A 22,520-nucleotide genomic window follows, 5' to 3' on the forward strand; every position below is an offset into this window, starting at 1 on the left:
TGGCAAGATGAATCACTAGAACGAGAGATATTTGTTCATATCTACAGTCCAGATGAAACCTCTCAGCACCGACATTGCTTCAGGTCCATAAGTTGTGAAGTCTTTAGAATAAACGTTGAAATTCTGTACAGACATACAGTAAAATATACAGAACAGTCTAATTGTTAATTTCCTCTTATGCGCACGCGTACACAGACACACATACACACGCTAGTAATCTCGCTTTTTTTTTTTTTTTCTTTTTTCAAAACGGAAACTAAAATATGTACAGGAAACAAATACATATATAATACAGTCGTTGATGGACAAATAGTGTACATTCTTATAATTTGATCGCTTTAGCTGAGATCTGCTTGGTCCAATTTTAAGGTACAGAACCGTTCGAAATCGGATGCTTCCTTCTCTAGAACTTGAATTAATGCCTGAGTTGATTTTCGTTCAGCTGTAAAAATAATAAACAAAATGTTATTTCGACTTTTACGCCATCTTTTAGCAATAAAATCAGAATACGTGATGAGGAATTTAAATACCGTATTTTCCGGACTATAAGAAGAACCCAGATTTAAGTGGGAGAATTTTAGTAAAAAATTATTTTATTGAATATATATTAGAAATACAAAATTCACTAAAAAAAAACTGTGTAGGACGAATTTGTTCTTAGAATCCCAAATTCTCACTATCTGCTGTCACACTCTGAATTACCGATGTTATAATCGAAACTTATATTCTTCAAAGAGGGCGTCATCTTCGGTACCATCAAAGGTATTACAGATTCTACATTTCTTGAAATATTTCCGATTTTTAGAAGGAAGTGAGACATGCATAAAACCTCACTCGCATATACTAGACAAGAATAATACGCAATGTGATCTAAAAAAAAATTTCGCTGCATGCACCTAGTACGCATTCGGACTATACGATGCAAGGGAATTGTAGGCGTTTTGGGAAAAAAAGTGCGTCGTATGGTCCGAAAAATACGGTACTTAAAACCAGACTAATTACGATTAAATATTTAAATTAGGATCTGTCCGCTTATCGTATTGGAAATTAATTAAGGTATATGTTAAGTCATTAAGGAATATGTTAAGTCATTAAGGAATATGTTAAGAAATTAATTAAGGAATATGTTAAGAAATTGTAAAATGGTTTTAGTAATATTAGTAATATTTATTTGTTGATAAGTGGAAATATAAATAAAATTAAGAAATAATATTAAGATTGATTCCATGAGTGAGTTTTGTTTAGGAAAGTTTCAGGTCCTACCTTTACTTAGCTTATTCTGTAACCTCTGGTTTTCTTTCTTCAAGAAACCAATCGTCGTTTCTTGTTGCCGTAACTGCAAACATTAATAAGTTATTAAGAAATGCTTATTAAATGTGATCTATAAACGTTGACAAAAAAAAAAAGTCCATAACTTTTAATAAGCTAATTTCATTAAATAAACTGATTTAAAGTAAGACGTTAACATGTTTAGTATTAGTCCCTATTGTTAAGAGAAATAAATATATAAAATAAGTGTAATAATTAGCAATAACTATAATAATAACAATGGCGCGAGAAAAATCGCGAAAGTCGCTTCATCGGACCTAATCTCCACAAAGGTAAAAGTGACGGCTGAGGCAGAGAGTGGCACCATCTGGTGTCACTCCCAATAACTACCACCCACCACTGGTGCACCACCATTCATAGCTGGGTGAAGATGAGAAGTAGAAATATTGAACTGCATCGAGTATGGTGCAGGATAAAGTCACTCGCGTTCAGGCCTTAGGCAGAGGGGTCGGCTCGAAAAGTCGGAGACAGTCTTCCACTGACGGCAATGAGCAATGGTACTATTTCTCTTATTGAACAGGTCTTTCAAGTTTGTATCAAGTTTCTTGGGAGGTTAATTCTCAATAGCAATAAAGTTTAAAATATGCCTCAAGACGATTCCTACAAGATTTCAGATGAGCGCATATGGGAAAAAATACAAATAAAACAAAAAATACTTTATGTCGTGAGGTATAAGCACAAACGTTTTTTTTAAAAAAGTTTCACTTAGATATACGAAGATAAATTCACTTCTGGTTTTCAAAATAGATCAATGATGCGCGACTTTTTAAGATATTTTTAATTCATAAATGGTACAAACAATAATTCCTAAAAAAGACATAATTTACATCAATTCATTGCGGTTACAAAAGGAAAAGGCCAATAAAAGGCCCACATCTTTTACTTTAAGTCTCTGGACATAGCAAACAAGATTACCAATCACATCGCGATTTGTAATGATAAAAACTGATTAAAATTGAAAGAAGAGATGATAAAATAAGATGATAGATTAAAATTTAGATAAAATTGAATAATATTTAATGTTGTTTGAAACTGGAGTTCAGAGCATCAAAAAGAGTTGAGTTATAAACCACATTTAGCATCTCAAAAACGCTGAGGACCTCGGGCACGAATCCATTCAAATAAGAGTAACCTTGCCTTATATTACGATGCTAATAACACCAAAAAGTAACCGTCGCGGTTGAAGATCATGTTGGATTACTCGCCATCCAAACAAAAAAAAATTAATGACGTGAATACTGTCTGTGAAATACCTGGGGATGCAATTAAACAGGCCCAGTTCTCAATAATTAGAAAAGAGCCGTGCAATTAAGATAATAGATATTGCCTCCAGCTCTGACTGAAAATGGGCACTTAAACCAAATGAACTTGTAATTGGAGGTCTGCTTTATTGCATGTGTTTTATATAACTTAATGGATGTCATTAGCCGAGTAACTTGACAGCGACTGAAACACCAACACACGCACACACTTCTTGCGATTATTATTTTGATTCCATTACGCCTTGATCCTTATACTAATAACTGGGTACGTTTCTTCAGATCAGATGACTCGCTTGTTGTTATATGGCTAAGATGAGAAATATAAAGGAAAAGAGAAGACGAGATTGGTAGATCGAATAGCTTAAAGAAAAAGCAGAAATGAAAAGATGAGGGAAATGGGGGTAACTTGAACAGACAGAGATGAATCCAGGTTTCCTTGCTGAGCACTGTTTTCTTCCAGTCCGAGTTGGATGTCATTTTATAGAGCATGCGTCTGGGTAGTCGAAGGGGGAAAAAAACAACAAAAAGAATAATAACCACGCAACCTTATATTATTCTAAAAATACCTTTTGATACTTACCAAATTGTGAAGCCTTAGAACTTCTTGTTGTAACCTGGTAAGGCAAGTAACTTGGGCTTGGTAGGCTTCCAGGCTTTTCTGTCTCCTAAACGAAAGAAATATTTTGTAAACTTAATGGCAGGTCTCATGGACTGTGTAATTATTTCTTCGTGTCAGTTCCCAAACTAATATACCTCCCATTGGTTTGTTATTATACTTACTGCAATAACCAGACAACTCAAAGCAATTCAAAACACTATTAGATTAAGTTTCATAAATGAAGGTTCAGTTGGAACATTCATTTATGAAACTGAACTAACTGAACATTCATGGCTCATTTCGTGAGACTTTCATGTCCCAAATTATGGTTTTCTGGACTTAAATATTTAAGATAAACATGAGCATCTTCAAAGACGTTAAACAGGTTTGTTTTAAATCAAAATGAACAGATCATACAACTATTTGGTATACCTCGTCTTAAGCTTCAAAAACGAATGAATGAGTTTCTCATTTCCGCACAAAAGGAGGTTTTAACCCCTCTCTAACACGCTTCAATGGTGTATCTAGACATTCTTTAGTGCCAAAATGGTTCACTAGATGGATTTGAGACTGGCCGAGTCAGTAGAGGTGCTGGGTTTCATGTGGGATTTTCCATGGGTTTTGTATCCTTCAAAAGTACACAAACCAGCCTTAAAACGCACGCAGATTACAAAGACGCACCAATTCATCTTGAAAAGTCTAAAAGTCTTACGTATTTTGTCTAACGTATTTTGTCTCCATAATCAGTAAAGAAACGTTTATTTGGAACTCATGAATCATGAAGACCTGCGTGACGAACTTCGTCATCTGTTTACGATTTTGTTACCCAAAATGAAACGAACTCTTTGTTTAGCGTTTCTTACAATGCACATAACTAGGTTTTATATACGTTTGGCCATAATTAATAAATAAATTGCAACTGCATCTAAACAGAGCGTGTTACTATATTTAGATCCAGCTCTGTCTGTCCCTCTCTGGTCTGGACTTGCGTGTATTTACAGACAGCGCTCTTTCGGTTAAGATGCGTACTATATTATGCGTCATACACGAATGTTGATCTTAAATATTTAAATAAAGGAAGCATTTTTATGAGTCTCAGTACTGAAACCTGCTCTGGCTTCGTGCAGTTTTCTGGTACGTCTTACCATGAACTTGACGATTTATCTGTTCACTAATTCGTCATTATTTCGCCGTAGCCATGGTGACAAGGTGTTGTTAACTTTGTCAATCTTATAATAACATCACGCTCCAACATTTTGCTAGGAAAAACGCGAATCGTACAGCTGTATAAATGGAAACACGAACAGTGAACTTACCATCGCTCAATCTCCTCGTCCATGGCAACAACAGCTTCAGGACGGTTCCATTCGTGAGACCCAGGTAGAGCTGGATAGTGGCCTAAAAATATGATACAGAGAAAACATCTCAGAGAGAGACAGAGATTGAAGAAAGTCTGTAAGAAATCATTTATATTTATGAACTACATTTACATTTTTTTATTTTCATATACACAAACACCTTCCATTTTCAATCATTCGATTCTGTTTAAGAAACTCCTTCAGATTATAAACTTTTCTTACAAAAGGAGCAGATCCCACACCCATCGAATAATTGAACATCTTGATTCTCTCCTAATACTTGCATACCCGGTGATCAGAAAGGGCATGCAGGTATTAGGAGATAATCAAGATGAAATTCACCGATCAGAAGCAATCGATAAACTTGTACGTGATTCTACTACCCTTGACTGAAGTGGTCCAGAGATCTTGCCAGGTGTTGATAAGTTTGGACCAGAAAACTGCGTTGGCAATGCGTGGTTGAGATGATAACAGAACGATCTAAATATAAGACGAAGATCTGATGGCAAAGTTCCAGCTATCACTTCTAGGGTATCCGTAGAACTGTCCTGCAGGCACGTAGCATACAAAGCAGCATTAGGCGCTGAAGACAGTACAGATCACAGTCAGATTTTGAGATCCTCACTATAGTCATAGTAAATTTCTTGATCTTCTCCAGAAGATGGTTGATGCGTAGGGTGAAGTCTAGCCAGTCATCTATCACGATACCAAGATATTTCGAGTTAGGGACGTAGGGTATTTGCTTGCCAGCAATCTCAATACTAGGAGGACGGCCCAGATTAAATTACATCATCTTGATTTCGTCCAATTAGGTCCAGAAGCACCGTAGATGCCCTGGTTTAAAGCTGCACTCTCGAATATCCAGAAACAATAAGAAGCAAGCCGTCTGCATTAGGCAATTGGGACAGTAAACTCAAATTGTCTGACAAGCAACCTATTTAAAACAATGTTTCCAAAACAGAGGTGCCAGGACAAGATCCTTGTATCTGTCAATTGAATTTCCTAATACTTGCTAGCGGTTTTAAATAACCGTATGACTTGACATTCTTTGGCATTATAAAGTTTTTCTTCAAGGTAATCAGGGATCATACTGTTAAAATGAAATCGGCATGTGCATCCTTGTTTATATAAATAAATATGTGCCAATGTTCATATCTCAAGGAGTGCCCTGATAGGTAGAATAATCACCGTCCTCCCACACCGGGTGGAAAAGACCTGACTTCGAATCCCGTCAATGATGCCAGGAATTTTTATGGACCTTTATCACAACGTGGCTGAGTTAGTTGGTCTAAGGGGAGAGTCACGGACTTTTCTCCAAAAAATTTGGGTTTTTCGTCCAGCAAACAACAAATAGACCACAAAATACACTCACTCTACAAACATATTATAAATGGCGCAATGTGACCTTAGTTGCTGATACTTCTAAAACTCTGCTCCATCCATCCATCCATCCATCCATCCATCCATCCAAAGATTGCTTGTTTCTTTTAAATGGTATACCAACGTGAAAATCTGAACATAGCTCTTAAATCAAATGCACGTCACACCAAGTACTGAGTAGGGTAGGGTGATTCTGACTTGGTTGTAAACATTTCTAGTGCCAAGGCCATGGAGAGTATAAAACAAGAGAAGATTCTATTCTTATGTTCATTGAAGAAGTACGTTATTTTTTGCATGTGACTACATGGTTGAAAAGTTTCCATTGAAAAAGGATGCTATAAATGCCGAGGAAGCACAAATTTCATCTTAGCGAAGGCATAATATTTTGTGGATTTGTTTTCCGTACTTCTTCATTAAAGATAAAGAGATAGATGAAGCAATAAACGTTTTGCAGCATCAGTTTTGTCAGAAATAATGTTAGAACCTATCAAACTCTATTATGAAACGAGAAAGGAAGAATTGATGTACAGTGGTCTTAGGTGAGGGAAGAAAACTGAATTCACATCTCTTTCTGGTGCAGTCTCGACACCATTCTTTGTAGACCTTAACCACGGTGGGCAGTAACAGCATCAAATTAAAATACCGTTGTTTTAATTTAACTAATTAGATTAATTAATTAATAAATGCTATTCTCATTAACAGCGATGCGAAATTTTCTAATTAGGAAAGCGCTGAAATCTATAAAAAAATTATAATGAAATGAAATGATCTCTTACCATCAAAGGGTGGCAGATAACACATAATTGTGTAGTTTTCCCACTTTTCTGTGAGTTCTCTGAAAGAAATATGAATAAAAGAACTATAAGGAGATGGATGAAACACGTGGACATAGTTTAATATGGTTCTTAGATAAACACAACATCTTCATGTAGATTAACACAATTCTACGACCAACATATCTATGCTCAAATTACCGTCTAAACAAAATCAGACTTTGGATCGTAACTTATAGAATCCTCCCCCCTCTCTTTTAAAGGATAAAATTGCGATTGTTTTGCCTAAACAACTAAATGGAGCAGATAATAACGTGTAGTAACTTAATGTTCTGTATAAACGGCAGAATATTCGTTTAGAAACTGTTAATGAAGTGGATTTGAGCTGATAGCAGTTTAGAATTTTGAAGGTGTATCGTGTGCTTATAAAACATCGTTAAGATTATCGCTTTCTTTAAAAAGAGAGCCTATTAAAAGTTCCGAGAAAGAATGAGGTAGCTTTTCCTCAATAGTTAGATCACTCTTGGCATGCTGCCAGGTCGTTTAAGTTTGGAATTAAACTTGGAAGATCTACAATGTGTTGCCGAGAGACTGATCCTTTCTGGGATGGATTAAATCTAAAGCCTCTCTTAGTGTGGGTTGTTTATAAAGGATGAATGGGCATATTTCCCCCATAATAACACTGCTTATCCTAGGATGATGCGAGATCTTAATGATTAGCATAATTTAAAGTATATTTGGTAATCATCTCTCCATGCTGACAGAAAAATCAAGGTTTATCAGGAGTATACCAGCGAAGAATAGGAGAGCATCTCCTTGAGTGGTTAAGATTGGACGATTGGGGAAATGCATTAATCTCTTTTTCAGGATCGACAATGCAGGCTCACAGTGCATCATTAAGAAAAAGAAGTTTTAGAACGCTCTCCGCATTTTCTAAAGAAAAAAAATGGCGTCCGATTATACTGTTGAAGTCTAATGCAATTTCCAATTTGTAATAACTTCATCTCTCTATCTCGCCCATCCCATTGGTTATCAGTGTATATCGAGGTAACTATGGCAACAGGGCGCCTGATGTCTTCATATAGTGAACGAGATATTTTTAGGCTGGTGACAGCAGTAGTACTCGAAGAGCAGTTCAGCGTTTATTAGTGCGGTGCGTAATATGGATTTTTCCGAAATGGTTTGTTTGTGTATTGTCCTATGTCATGTCTGTAGTAATATGTATTCGTTGGTCTATCTGCCTGTTTATTGGATGGAAAACTCAAGTTTTTGGAAGATAAAATGGGATGCGCTCTTCGCTTCAAACCGATTGACTCGCCACGATGTGAAAAAAAAGCCGATTAAACTTCATGCCGTTTAGACGGAATGCAAACGAATCCAGATTTTTCCACACTGTGTAGAAGGACAGTGCTTGCCGCGAGGACTTTTTGAGAGGGCTGTGATCATTTAAGACAGTTCACATCAAGAAGGACGACACTTGAAAGTTTGCAAAATCGTTTCGCATGAGGTTGAGTTTGCTACAGTGACATCCTCGTGGGTACAACAGTAGTGAGTAGTGGAAAAGGTCCGAATTTGCTTCCCATCAATGATGTGATGACTTTTTAATGGATATTTACACGCCACGGCCTAGTTAGCATCTGCAGTGGCAAATGAGGCAAGAAAACAACATTATACAGCATCAGCCAAAAAAGGAAAAGAAAAAGCACACATCTCCCAGTTTATCTATTCATTCCTTCCAATAATTTGTCTAGTTCTTCCTTGAATTTATTTAAGCTATAAACTTCCACAATGACAGATGGAAGTCTGTTTCTGCAACCGTCCTTCCTCAATTTGAATTTGTCCCCTCTCATGTGCGTGGCCAGAGCAAGAGGAAGAATCCCATCAGTACTGAGCTTGTCCAATCCATTCAAAGCCTTAAACACCTCGATCAGATCACCTCGCAGGTGCCTAATCATCAGGCTCTGCAATTTGCAAAACTGAAGCCTTTCTTGGTAGGAGCACCCTTCTACTCCGCTCACCAGTCTCATTGCCCCCAGGACAGCTCCATGAGCTGTCCTGGCAGCCTGTCCGCATTGCTCAACCAACTTCATATCTGACTGCACAATTACCCCAGATCTTTAGTTGTTACATTACTGTGGGGTTAATGCTACAGCATCTTGCATTTATGAATCTTAAACTTCAATTGCCATTTCTCAGGTACATTTGCCTAATTTTTTAGATCCTTTTGCAACAGCATACTGTCATTAGTGTCATTAACCACTCTGCCAACCTTCGTATCATCTGCAAACTTGGACATTAAGCCTGATGTGCCTGCATCAATATCATTTATACACATATAAAACAATAATGGGCCCAACAGCGAACCCCGAGGGACTCTAGTAATAACATTAGTCCTTGAAGAGCAGTATCCATTGAGTTATAAAACTATTAGAGTCACCCGGAAAGTTATTTCATCTATCCATATGTGTCTATAAATTGCGTGTATTCTCTGGTAGATTTGTCCGCTTTGCAGGAAGAAAAACCCTAGCTGTTTACGCCTGAGATGGACTGACTCAGCCATGGAGTGTAAAAAGCCCATAAAAGTTCCTCGCGCCATCGATGGAATTCGAACTGGTCTCAGGCGAGAGTTTCGCTGTTTTTTCCTCCTGAAAACTTGCGTTTTTCGTCCAGCAAACTGGCCAACCAATAATATTGACGCCTCACGGCTTTAGTTGCTTTGGCGCTTAACACACACACACACACACGCACACGGATCTAACCTGCACCAGTGTAAGTACTTGTAGCATTACATACAGCGTACTGCAAGTTGTTTTTGTAATGAATTTTGTTGAAAATAATGAGTTGCTAATTAGAAAAGTTTACACTAGTTTCAACTAACTGTTTGAAAACAAGTTCAAGTCATTTACAACCCCATCTGTACTTATTCCCACACGAAGTGAATAGTTAGTTCTCTGACTAAATACACCAGGCAAGCTTCAAGTTGTGGGAACGAGGGGGGAGGTCACGGTCATAAGCGGAAAATTATGGTTAATATATTGAGATTGATTCTGCTAACGAAATACATCACGCGATGAAAGATTGTATTTTCGATCTTCCTTTGTATTTCCTGTTTGTTACGTGCCAGCCTAATAATATAATTCATTATAAATAAACTTAAAATGCTTATCTACATGACCACTGAAGTGTAACTTAATGCTAGTTAGAATAATTTGCTCTAAAACACTTTCAAAACTAACTTTTCGAAACTTAAGCAGAGAGAGAGAGAGAGAGAGAGAGAGAGAGAGAGAGAGAGCTGTACATGTGGAGTGGAAGCTCGAGTAGAACTAGCACTCTAAACTGGAAGAAATGATTGTGCGAAGTTTCACGTGCTACGGGGGGAACGGAGTTGAATAACCGGCGATCGATAGCTGAAAGGAATGTTGGCTGAAGGGAAGAACTGAATGCACGTGAATGCTACGACACTTGTGTCTGTCAATGTAGCTCTTATTAATAATATTAACTCGTCCCTTACTATAATTTGTGAGTGCTGAGACCCTCGTGCCCTTTGGGAACATTCTTGAATACAGATTTAACATAAATTGAGTGGTCTTTTTTGAAGTTCACATTTTCCTCGATAGATGGCTCTGTATTACCTGCGTTCTTATGAACGCGGGCGGTAGGTGGTGGTGGCAAACGTTTGATAAACATGGCGCATTAACCCATGAGATCATTTGAAACTGCGTTGATACGTTGAAATCTCAAGGTCAGAGTTCGTATTTTAGTTATATAATGTCATAAAAGGCTTCGGTATATCCTGGATTTGAAGTGGTCTGTTTATAGGAAGCCATATGCAAAAGATCAAGTTTTACTTTTTTGTTATGCTCATCTCAGCACCTTTTTTCGAATCTATAATGCTCTAAAAGTGTGGATAAAATTGAAAGAAAGACAATAAACCTATTAAATTTGAAATAACCCGAGTCGATGGGAATAAAAACCGTGCTGCCCTCGCCTGAGACCGACTAACTCAACCACGTTGTAAAATATACCCATACGAATTCCTCCCAACATCGACGGGACTCGAACTCAAGTCTTTTCCAGCTGATGTGGGAAGGATGGCGATCCTACCAACTGGGCTACCCACCAGAACATCGCACGAATGCGTAAGCAAAAGATTCTCCCCTGCCCTTGTTCGCTGTACTCTTCCTCCTCCAATCCCCATCTGGCCAGGACATACAGGACACACAATTGAGCAAACTCATCCAGAAGTACAAATCAGTAAAACATTACTAAAAGATAAACTTTTCTCTCTCATACGCAACTCGAGTACTAAACATAAGGAAAAGGATAAAAGGAAAGAGATTTGGCATCGCATTAAACTTAGTGACAACGTCCAGCCTGTGTCCATCCAGAGTGGGGAGGCCATCTACCCGAATGTGGCATGGTCCCACTGGTGAGGTTTAGCTTGACCTCGTTATTTCGGGGGAGGCATTAATACCTGGCTGTTAAACAGCACGCGTGAACTGTTAAAATAGCTGAAACTACAGAGTATCGTTGCAATACTCTACCATTGCGATTACCTCCCTTTGTTTGTCTTCTTTCTGCCCGCTGAGTAGAAGTTATCTGACAACATGCAAGGGTTGTCAGACAGCACACGCTGGGCTGCATCTGGTCCCTAATTCTCTGTTTCCTCCAAGAGTTGCTACTAGAAAGAGAAAGAAAAATTGGCGTTGTTATCTGTTAACATTTGCTATCTTTCTTCTTATAACGCAGATCATCACACGTAAAATGTTATCCTGCTGGTATATCTGGCCATCTTCCCCCTAAGTAGCTGCCAGAGAGCAGTAGAATTCTACTCAAAATAGTATAACACTTTCCCAAATGTTGCGCTTAAAATAAACAGCACTGTAAACCTACAGTGCTGTTTATTTTAAGTGTAACACCGAGGAAACTCGTGGCGTATGTTAGGCCTTTTTTTTTTCTTTCCAACGCAGGTAACAAAGCTTTACTTCCAGCTTATAAACCTTGGTAATTTTAATAAATAAGATATCGTGGTAAAGAATCATTACTAGTGGTCGATCTTCAGCCTTTCCTTGTGACCAAATTTCAGTACCATTCTGCTAATGGACTGACTACCAACAAAGAAGTGTATTTTTATCTACAACGTGGATACAACCTGCTTCAAATAATGACTTTTAGGGCATTGTAAAGGGCCAAACAACAGCTTTAGCATTCTGGTTTTCCACCTTCTCCAAAAGCGATCGATTGTCCGCCTAACGTTGATTGCCCAGTCCTAGACGATATAATAAATGACGTTACCTTCCAGAACAATTTTTGTTTCTGGAGTCGCCTGGACACAAATCACGTGAATAAGGAGGGTGGTCTAACGCTGTCATTGAACGGCGTTTGGAACAGCTCGACTAACAGAACATTATCTGCTGACACGGGTGCCCTGCCACGGACATCAGTCTCACATTCTGTACCACAATTGTCTAAGCTACGACAGCCACTGGAGTTACGGAGACGTCGATCACAAGCAGTGCCCTCACCTGTCGATATGGTTGTCAGGGTGACTGGGAAGTGACGTCTGCTTTGAGAACTGGTGATCATTGTCTCAGCGCTGCCCTACCAAATAGAAGGCGCCGAAGGATTCGTATGATTGCTCTACAGCTTGTAATAAATGAACGAATAAATAAAGCTCCGATCGAAACTGTCATTGTCAGGATGTATGTCGCCTACACCATGAAGATGATTGATATTAAAGTTTGTTTATGGACGTACCATAGTGAATCTAGCCAAAAAGGCAGTTTAATGTATACAAACCTTACCTAAACCTGCTACCGAGGATGATATCGTCTGTGAAACCATTCTTCAAAAAGAAGCCCATGGAAGCCTGATCCCCTTGAAGCACCAATGCGTCGTAGGGCCCTACATGGGATGGACTCTTCAGCCTCTTTAAAGAAATAAATTATTGTTAGCGGTATCTATTAGCCAAAAATCTATTGATTAGAACTGTTTTCAATTCTAAATTGTGAATAATATTCTTCGAAGAGTTGTAACACTTTATTATCGTTTATTTTTTTAATAAAAATTGCTTTAATAAAAATGAGAGTAACTTTTAACGGTACTTTATAGTGACAAAGTAAAACCGCTGCATCGACTTAAAAGTAGCTTTATCGCAGCACTTTGATGTATTGCAGTGAAGTATCTTCTTAGTTATAATAAAGTTATTTCAGAGCTATATAAGATTAATACGTTCTTTCTTTTTTGAGACTAATGAGGTTTTACTGCATTTAATAAAGGATAAATGCTTGTAAAAGTGTAGCGATTTCTCTTTATAGTGATGACTAATCTCAAAGGCGAATTGTTTCAGTGAGAACTCAAATAGCATCCACTTGCACTTTGAATATATGGGCTCATGAAAAGCCAGATACTGTTAAAACCATGAAAGATATCCAAACTGGTTCAATGCAACATCCACTAAGGCAGCACCACTACCAAAGATTACACCCTCACGTGTAGCACAGTGATTACAATCGCTGTTCTTTAACATCACGTGGAAAAGGATTCGGATTGAATCCGGTCAAGACTGAAGGAATTGTTTTGGTTTTTGTGCATACCGTGGCTGACTTTATCGGCCTCCCCTCCCTCGGAAATTCCAGTTTTCATCGGTTAAAAATATAAAATAGAATATACGCAATTTACAGACAGAATACGCCTCATAGCCTTAGTTGCTTTGTTACAAAAACAATTAACCTAAATAATACGGCATTATGCTATGAGAAGAAGGATTTTGAAGTTGATTCCATTAAGGATAGACCACGGTTAGTGAACCATCCATCTATCAGGGTGTTGCATCTGCGGTCTACGTATTGTTTGTGGAAAAATCACTTCGAAAACGTTCACAGGAACCTGGAGTCTCCGCGTCAAAGTGAGACTACCTCTCCAAAGATATCAGCGTGAAACCAAATCGTCTTATATATATATATACCCCTCACAGCAGCAATGGCAAGGGTTTTACACTGGTTAGTGGAGAATAGCCCTTGGAAGATGGAGCCCAGATCGAGAATTCGGTTTCATCCCCTATAGTCAACTACAAAATAAATTTCAGGAATTATTTACAATATATTAGTACAGACATTATACATTATTAAATTGCCCACATTTAATGTAGACATGTAGACATGTATAGTATCTTATGTAGGACGGCACCTGAACGAAAGTTCATCTCCGTCTTTGTACACTGTGATGGTTACAGAAAGCACTGTAACAGGCCAGAAATGTGTGTAACGTTATGTTCGTGCAGTGTGTGTGTTGTTGTGTTGTTTAGTTGTTTCTGGCCGTTTTGTCACCAGGCAGGCGATCACCTGGAAAGCCTGCCCAGTGTCCGTCTACACCACGGGGAGGTAGGCCACAACTGCGCAAGAACCATGGCCAACCTCAACAGTCACGTACTGAATGTCCAAAGAGGATTTGGAGCCATTCAAAAGAACCCCGCGCCAGCAAGCCGGCAACAGCGCGCGCACGCACGCACGCACGCACGCACACACACACACACACACACACACACACACACACTCCCAGGAGAAAGGACAGCAGAAGACGAAGAAATAAGGATGAGAATAGCATAAAGTAAAAAAAAAAAAAAAATAAAAAATAAAAAAAATAAAAAAATAAAAAATAAAAAAAAAATAAAAAATAAAAAATAAAAAAAATAAATAAAAAAAAAAATAAAAAAAAATAAAAAAAAAAAAAAAAAATAAAAAAAAAATAAAATAAAAATAAAAATAAAAAAAATAAAAATAAATAAAAAAAAAAAAATAAAAAAATAAAAAAAATAAAAATAAAATAAAATCTTTATCCATTTCTTGCCCACATCTGTATGCAGTGCTGCCCAAAGTGGTCCACAAAGAGAAAAGGTGTATTGTCAAACAGAAGTTGTAATGTCATTCAATCATGATCGGCAGGAACAAGTTCTAGATATAATTCTGAATTCTGTTAATCTAGAGTGGTGTCAGAAGTCTCTGGTAGATGACGGTATCACTGAGCAGAGGTTTAGTTGAAAAGAGTCTTGATAAAGGATGAGTCAGAGAAGTGCAGCATCTGTCAAAATCTTTGTGTGTTCTTGAAAGCCACAACAATTTTGTATATGACGTCATCAGGACGACGAGGCAGCGCACAGTTGTATTATGATTTATGATGCATTTTCAGTTTCATTTCTTGAATTAACATTGAGGTTGAGAGCCTTCCTGCGATTAAAAGCAGCATTGCAGAAGGTTTGAAGGGCCTGGAAATTGTTGACAGAAATGAGTATCTTCTCACCTCCGGGACACAAGTTTGGTACTGTTGCCTTAAGAGCCGATCTTAGATCATCGTAAATGGAGCATTCAAAAAGTACGTGAGGAGAGTCTTCCGGTAGCCCACATCGACAGGAGACTGTATTGGAAAGTCTGAATTGGTAGAGTTTTGCGTTAAGCGAACCATGCCCAGTTAGTATGTAGGAGGTAAACAGTGAGGGTGAAAACCATTTTCTGGTGGATGATGCAAGTAGTGCAGTTACGTCGGGAACGAAGTTTTTGGTGATAGCTCCTTTTTCGGTAGAATTCCATCTATTCTGCCAGGTATTCACTAACAAATTCCAGCATCTGGTTCGCTCAGTTTTGGGATCAGTCTGAGGGTTAACAATGATTCCCTGAAATTCCACGGAAATGCCTTTGCGGATGTAAAAGCAAAGCCCTCTAAACACAACATGCAAGTCAAGTGGTATGGTGCCTGCAAGAGTCTGTAAAGCTGGAGTTGATACTGTTCGGCAAACGTGAAGTAGGCTGAGGAGAAAGCAACGTTGAATAGTGGATAACTTGGTTTGTACTGTTTTGAGTGCAGTACGTCTAAACCAAAGGCTGGCAGCGTAGGTTGTAATTGGGATTATGGCAGCATTGTAAAATAGATGTAGGGTTTTAGTGTTCAGTCCCCAGTCATGTCTGGTAATTTGGAGCAGCATCGCGGTAAAACTCTTAACTTTGACAGACAGATGTTGAATATGCTCAGTAAAGGAAAAGCGGTCGTCGATGATGACTCCTAAAAATTTGGTGCTTCGGACAAGTGGAAGTGATTTCTTGTCAAGTTTTACAACTGGTGGTCTGCGATAGTCTAATTTGTGTTTAAAAATCATGATCTTCGATTTTGTTGGGGATAATTTTAATTTGTTCTTAGAGGACCAGGACGATAGTTCAAAGAGTACTTTATTGGCATAGAGTTCTAATTCAGATCTTGAGTTTCCATTCACTAAAATGATAATGTCATCTGCATACGCAAGTTGTCGCACATTTTGAAATTCAGGAGTCCTAAGCAGCCAATCATCGAGAACTAGGTTCCAAATCAAGGGACCTAAAATAGATCCTTGGGGGCAACCACGGGAGACAGATCTGTTAATCTTCGTGCTTTTAGTGATGACGGTGACGGTGCGATCAGCAAAGTAGTTTCTGACAAGTTTATAAAGCTGAAGAGAGCAGTGATTGGAACGGAGTCTGCTGAGGGCACTTTCCCACCATAAATTATCAAAAGCGCCCTCAAAATCGATAAAGATTGCCATAACGTACTTGGAAGTGGAGCAGTCAATGAGGTGGTGGAGTTCTAATAAGGCGTCTTCGCATCCAAGCCCTTGCCTAAATCCGTATTGAAGAGAGGATGTGGAGCTTGTGGCTCCCTGCAGTGTGGTTATTTTATTGGCAATTAATCTCTCTAACACTTTTCCCAGGTGAGAGAGCAAGGCTATGGGGCGGTAGGATCTCGCATTATCTAGTGGCTTACCAGGTTTATGTAAAATCTTAAGAATGGCGTGTTTCCACGGTTTGGGAAACGTTCCAGTATTTAAGCAGTTGTTGAATAATTTAAGTAGAACTTTGGGCCTTAGGTCATAAAAGTGTTTGATAAATATGTTGTCAATCAGGTCATCGCCAGGACATTTGTTTGACTGAATTTTATTCAAGATTGAAGTAAGTTCTTCTGCAGTGAATGGACTTGTTTCTTCTAAAGGAAGGTATTTTTGGTTTAAATGCCCACATTTAATGTGCAGTTTGCCTCGTTGAGATTAGGTCATTAAGGATCTTTCTAAGGTATGTCTCAGGAGGTTCTTCTCAAATTTATAGAGATCGCCGTCAATTGCTTGGACTGTGGTGAGCATCTGCCTGGAGAGAAAACGATCACAAAGGGCTAGCCTGTAAGTGTGGGAGCTGACCTCAGTCCGTGTTGAGGGACTTTCCCGCCGCATGGTTCCCAGATGTTTGGCTCCGAGATCATTCTGTGGTAATCATTTGGCAGTTAGGACGAGGAGTGTTTCCATTACCAGAAATGGCAGTCGGACAAAGTTTAGTGAGGTCACCATCTCAGTTGTTCTTTGTTGGGGTGGACGACGACGTTTGTGCGTAGTCCAACGAAGGAGCCAGTATTCGGCGGAGTACACGCTCTTGATGGTGGTGGGGGCTGCAGATGCCCAAATTTCTGAGGCATACAATACGGCAGGGTATACAGTACGGTGTACCTATCGACGATTCGCGGAGATGGGGGAAATCCCTGGTGCCGTTAGACTATACACCATACACTTACCGACGAGTCACATTCATATCCCTAACTTGGAGCAGTTGTTATTTGGCAGTCCAGCTCATTTGGCAAAATGTCGTCATTAGCTTATCAATGTTGGGGTTGAAGCTCAGTTTGTAATCGAAGGCGACTCTCAAGTCCGTGTGCGTATTGACCACTGGAATGAGAACACCGTCTAGAGAAGCTTTGATTTTAGTGAGTTGGTGTTTGAGAGAAAAAGACAATTTGAGCTGATTTGGCAGGGTCATTCGGTAGTCTGAATTGATAGAGATAGGATTCTAAGTTCGAAGGTTTTTTTTTTTTTATGTGAACCCCAAACACGAGAGGTATTAGAACCTATGGTACTTAGTACCGTGCTTGGGTTAAAATGGGTTGAAGGAGAAGGTAGCTTCCAGATCGACATACGTGACGGTAGGTTCTGCTTTAGCTTCTAGTGCTCTGAGAATGGTGCTGGTCATGGATGTTAAATTGGTGACTGTGGATCTTCCGGGAATGGCATAATGAATTTGTGGAGATCTGTGAGGCATGATTTGATTGGTGATGGTTGAGAGTAATGTTCATGAGTTTTAAGAGGCTGGAAGAGCGAGATATTGGCCCGAACCGTTTAATGAGGGTCGCAGATTGGCATATGGCCTCACGGCATATCTGTTGCAAAGAGGGGAGAGTAGTGCTGTGTTAAGACACGGTTAAAAATTGATAGTGGTAGGTCGATGTTAATGCTGAGGCATTTGAGAATTGCGGCACAAGCCTGCAGTTGCGGAGGCAATCTTTTTATATCAGTTATAAGTTGCTTCCTGGTGATGCAAACGGCGGCGAGTATATCAGTTGGGACGTTGTTGACGTGTAAGTTGCTTGGATATTGGGGTTACAGTGTTTGCGAACCATGCAATGTGGTCCATCCACTTTTCAAATCCTGTGTTTTAGGAATTCCTGTGTGCTGAGAGTCATAAAACAATCTGCCTTTTCGTAGGATTGCATTTAAGCGTTTTTAATTGCAGATGATTTCTGGCTGTTGAACATTGTCCGATGTTTGTAGAAGGCAATCCAATCTTGTACAGTGCCTGACTCTTTCCATGTCTTATACAGATTTTGTTTTTCTCAATGCGGGTGTCCACCAAACTCCCGAACGGGGAGTGTTAACAGACAGTCTTTTTCGCACCATAACTAGCTATGGTTCGAATCCATCTGACCATGAGGTCTGTCCAGAGTTCGAGATCGCAATTATTGAGAGCTTCCCAAAGGATCAAGGATGCAGGTTCGAGACATCGTGGCGAATCAGTGAATTGTGATCTCTTTTTATCTTTTTGGGGACTTGAATATTGGAGTTAGGTGCGGCTAAGTGCAGGAGTATGGCAATGGGTTCATGATCCGATTGAAAGAGATTGTCAGGACTCTCTTCGAGGTCGTAGGGTACCGAGGAGAATATCAAACCTATGAGATTAGATCCTCACGTGGGGAGGTAATTAAGTAGACTGATATCCAGTGAACCCATGCTACTAATGAGTTTCCTATTAAGATGAGCGAGAGTAGGTGGAAGTGATTTATCAGCCAGTGAATTATATTTTCAATGATGTCACTGTTTGGGCCTGGTGGGATGTATACTGTTGCTCTGTCTATCAGGTTAGTGTTGAGCTTGAGGGAGACTATGGTAGCTTCAAATATAAGGGATTGGATTACCACAGAATGTACCAATGAGAACAAGGTGGTGCTGTAGAATTTTTAGATTCCCTCCTCCTCTGCGATCCTCCCTAGAGAAGCATGGCATCTGGTAACCGGTCTGAGGAGCACAAGCAAGAGAGTTGTTGTGCTCCTCTACGCCCATTCTCAAGCCGCGTTTCGGCAATACGCAGAATGTCAAGGGTTTTTGAGAGCAGAAGCTGTTTGACAATGTCTAGCTTGTTACAAATACTTGCATTTTGAAAGACAATTCGAATGGTGGCAGCCCTAGTAATCGTTGTTCGTACAAGCATAAAGTCGCTTTTGAAGGTCCGCTTTGGTATTAAGCCAGTAAATGTTTCTTGGAAGTTTTTCCAAGGATTTCTGCAGGGAAACTGAACTTCTCCGAAGGTTAGTGGAAAAATGAGAAATGTTTATTTCTCTAGCAAGGAAATCCCACGGGTCTTTGAAGAACTGGAACACAACCCGCTACACGCGTACTTAGGTAGTGGAATCACACCTTGCCAATTTTAATCCCAGGTAGCATTAATTAAGTTCAGTTAATTGTAGCATTAATTTTCTGTATTGGTCTTGTAGTACGTTCAATGGTTCTTTTGCTATAAGACTCTTAGAAACATAAGCACGTTAGTATTTATAGTAATTTCATCATCCCTTTTCTCAAATGATGTGATGGTATCTGATAAATTTGAGGAGTGAGCAGCATTGAATGAGACATCGTTGTTGATTGGCATCTTCAGTTGTTTAATGATGCATATTAAAGAAGCCTGCTCACCCAAACTGTTGACAGTGAAATTAAATAAAATAAGTGCAGTACTAGATTCTCTTTTATTGCCTAAAAACCCAGTTTTTATAAGCCATCATTAACCGACTCAGATAATCGACAATGCAGAAATACAAAGCGATAAAGAATAGTTACTGAACACACAAAAAATTGCATTGCCTGGATCAGACACAGGGTCACTGACACGTCAGCATCACCTTAGTAAGGTACCGTTCGTGTCACTTTAAGCGCGAATGCACCAATTCCCCGGTGTCCTTCTCCTTGTTCTTCCGAACCTTAAGAGTTCGTTCACCTCAACGTAAGAGTTCGTTTGTCTTGGTATCTGTTCTTCAGACGCCGTTTTGTATTCTCCTGTGCTACTCCTTCGAAGCGGTCCGGTGTGTACACTTAGCTGGCTACTAGTCGGCTTCCTGCAGGTTCTTAATCGGTTTTACTGATAAGCGGTTTGGTACAGCAGCTTGCCCACGGCTTTCGTGGAATTGCAGTCCCAACGCACTACCCTGCACTAGTGCTCACGTCACTCCCTGGTGATACATTGTTCATTGCGAAGATTGGAACGTCTTTGCTTGATTATTTCCCTGTGCCAAGTAAATTGATGGCAGGATTTACTTTCCCAAAGCTGACTGGTGTTATTTGGCTGCCACTGCACAGAATCTCCACAAAGGACGTGATCGTTTTCAATCTGTTTGATTTTTTTAAATCTATTAAGTGTACAGTAATTTACGAGTTGCCAAAAGGAGTACGGTTTTATAGAGTTTTTGTTATGTGTTTGCTTATGCGCAGAACCAACTTGAAATCAATGAAGTGAATCTGATTATTCTTAGCATATTATCACGACTACGAAGATCAAAGGAGTTTACAGCTACTCGTTCGATAAGAATATTATCATTAATCCAACTTTTGCCTGTTTGTCTGTTTTGCTCGAGTTAATTTCATATCTGTCAGAGGCTTTAGGAATTCTTAGAAGTCTTTCAATCGAGAACTGCGGTTATCCGATCTCAAAGGGAAGAGAGTATAGGTTTCTATCCCTGAGCTTTTTCGGGCTTTTCAGTGGGCGAAACATGTCACATGTTTCGCCCACTGAAAAGTTAATGTTACAGTTACTTATGGCACTTATGGAACTAACTTGTCAGTTTCCACAGTTGCTATACTATTGCAGCCCATCTGGTATCTCATATTATAGAGTTATACTTCATAACTGGGTTGTCACTATTGCAACACCAGGATACCTACCCGCCCACCGAAGAGAGGCTAACGAGCCTTGAAATGGTGTCTTCCGAGAATAAGTTACATTAGTCTTCTCCATTGTGAAGCGTTACTTATTCGAGGTAGTCCAATGTCATGGCCTTCAAACGAACAACAGATGTTATTCGTTTGAAGGTTTTCACGATATGAGATATAATCAAAACGATGCCAGTTTATCTACTTTGATAGTTCACTACATAGATATACAGTGAATGGACAGAAATCATGGGATAGCTACCTAGTTCGTATAGGCCCACCTTTCGCCCGGATAAGGGCACTCACACGGCAAGGCATTGAGTCCATTAGTTCACGAAAACGTTCCACAGGTATTTCCATCCATGCTTGCTGCACCGCTTTCGTCGCATTCCTGGGTAGAGGATCCAAAGCTCGAACGGACCTTTCCACAGCATCCAAAAGATTCTCCACAGGGTTCATGCCCGGCGAACGGGGAGGCCATTCCATGCTGGTAAAATCTGCGGAATGCTCTTCGAACCATGTTCTAGTCAACACGGCAGGCGCATTGTCCTGTTGGAAGAGTCCGTTGCCTTGTGGGTGACCATGAAGGGATGCAAATGGTCTGCAAGGATAGACACATAACCTGAACCATTCAGAGATGCGTCTACACATACCGGAGGTCCCACCGTGTGCCAGTTGAACACGCCCCAGACCACTACCGACCGTCCACCTAACTGAACAGTTCCTTGTTGTTTAGTTGCCTGGGTGCATAGCTTCGTGCTGTTTCTGCCAGATATGCATCCTCCCGTCCGCTCGAAATTACTGGAAACGGGACTCATCGGACCAGAAGATCCGTCTCCAATCATCCAAAGTCCAGTGCCGATGTTCTTTCGCCCAGTTGAGGCGTAGAGTCCTGTGTGTCGTGGTGTTAGCAATGAAACTCTGGTGGTTCTTCGATTCGCATAACCTATTGCGGCCAGTGATCGCCTGCGGTCTTGGTGGAGACGTTGCTGGCACCTCCCTCGTTGAAGTCGGTGGTGGTGGTTTGTGCCACTGTCGCTTTCCGGTTGGCTGAAACAATGCGAGGCAGACGTCGACGGCCACGTTCATTCACCACCTTTCTCCACCCAGAGCAATGTCCACGATGAGATGTTATTCCGGAAATGGAGTACTCTCGACACACTCTTGATACTGTCGAACGGGGATAGTGCAATTGCCGTACACTTCGTCGTTAGAGTGACCCATGCGTCGGGCACCCGCTACCATCCTTTTTTTCAAAGTCAGTTAACTCACGATGTTTATCCATATGGCATCGAATTATAGTCTACGTGAATGCAGTGATGCAGTGTACTTATATGCCTGCCAAGAGGTGGGTTCGTCCATTAGCGAGAGGGGTGAAAGCGTCGCGTTGCCCAGGAACCAGGTATGCCATGAATTTGTCCTTTCAGTGTATGATGCAATGGCACTAATCTGTCTATTTATGTTATATTTAAAGAGGCTGGTTGTTTGAATAAAAATCGAAGGCCATATTGCATATTAATTGTTGTTGTGGTAGGGTTTTAGTTTAGGCGCATTAGCAGCTTAGGC

At 39.9% G+C, this 22,520-nt stretch overlaps 1 protein-coding gene across 1 annotated transcript in view; it reads right to left on the minus strand.

Annotated features, from left to right (window-relative positions):
- Positions 1 to 229: 229 nt before the first annotated feature.
- Positions 230 to 22,520, minus strand: part of LOC150086994 (uncharacterized) — a 112,686-nt gene continuing 90,395 nt past the window's right edge. The window contains exons 8-13 of the mRNA XM_090371733.1: positions 12,505 to 12,629; positions 6,704 to 6,762; positions 4,506 to 4,587; positions 3,172 to 3,256; positions 1,264 to 1,336; positions 230 to 442 (exon numbers count right to left, since the gene is read on the minus strand). Of these exons, the coding sequence (XP_090227859.1) occupies positions 339 to 442; positions 1,264 to 1,336; positions 3,172 to 3,256; positions 4,506 to 4,587; positions 6,704 to 6,762; positions 12,505 to 12,629 (528 nt within the window). The 3' untranslated portion in view covers positions 230 to 338. The remainder of the gene's footprint in view (positions 443 to 1,263; positions 1,337 to 3,171; positions 3,257 to 4,505; positions 4,588 to 6,703; positions 6,763 to 12,504; positions 12,630 to 22,520) is intronic.

The sequence above is a fragment of the Mastigoproctus giganteus genome, chromosome 4 (genome assembly GCF_048544385.1).
Source record: "Mastigoproctus giganteus isolate SK-2022 chromosome 4, ASM4854438v1, whole genome shotgun sequence".
In the NCBI taxonomy this organism is placed as follows: Eukaryota; Metazoa; Arthropoda; class Arachnida; order Uropygi; family Thelyphonidae; genus Mastigoproctus; species Mastigoproctus giganteus.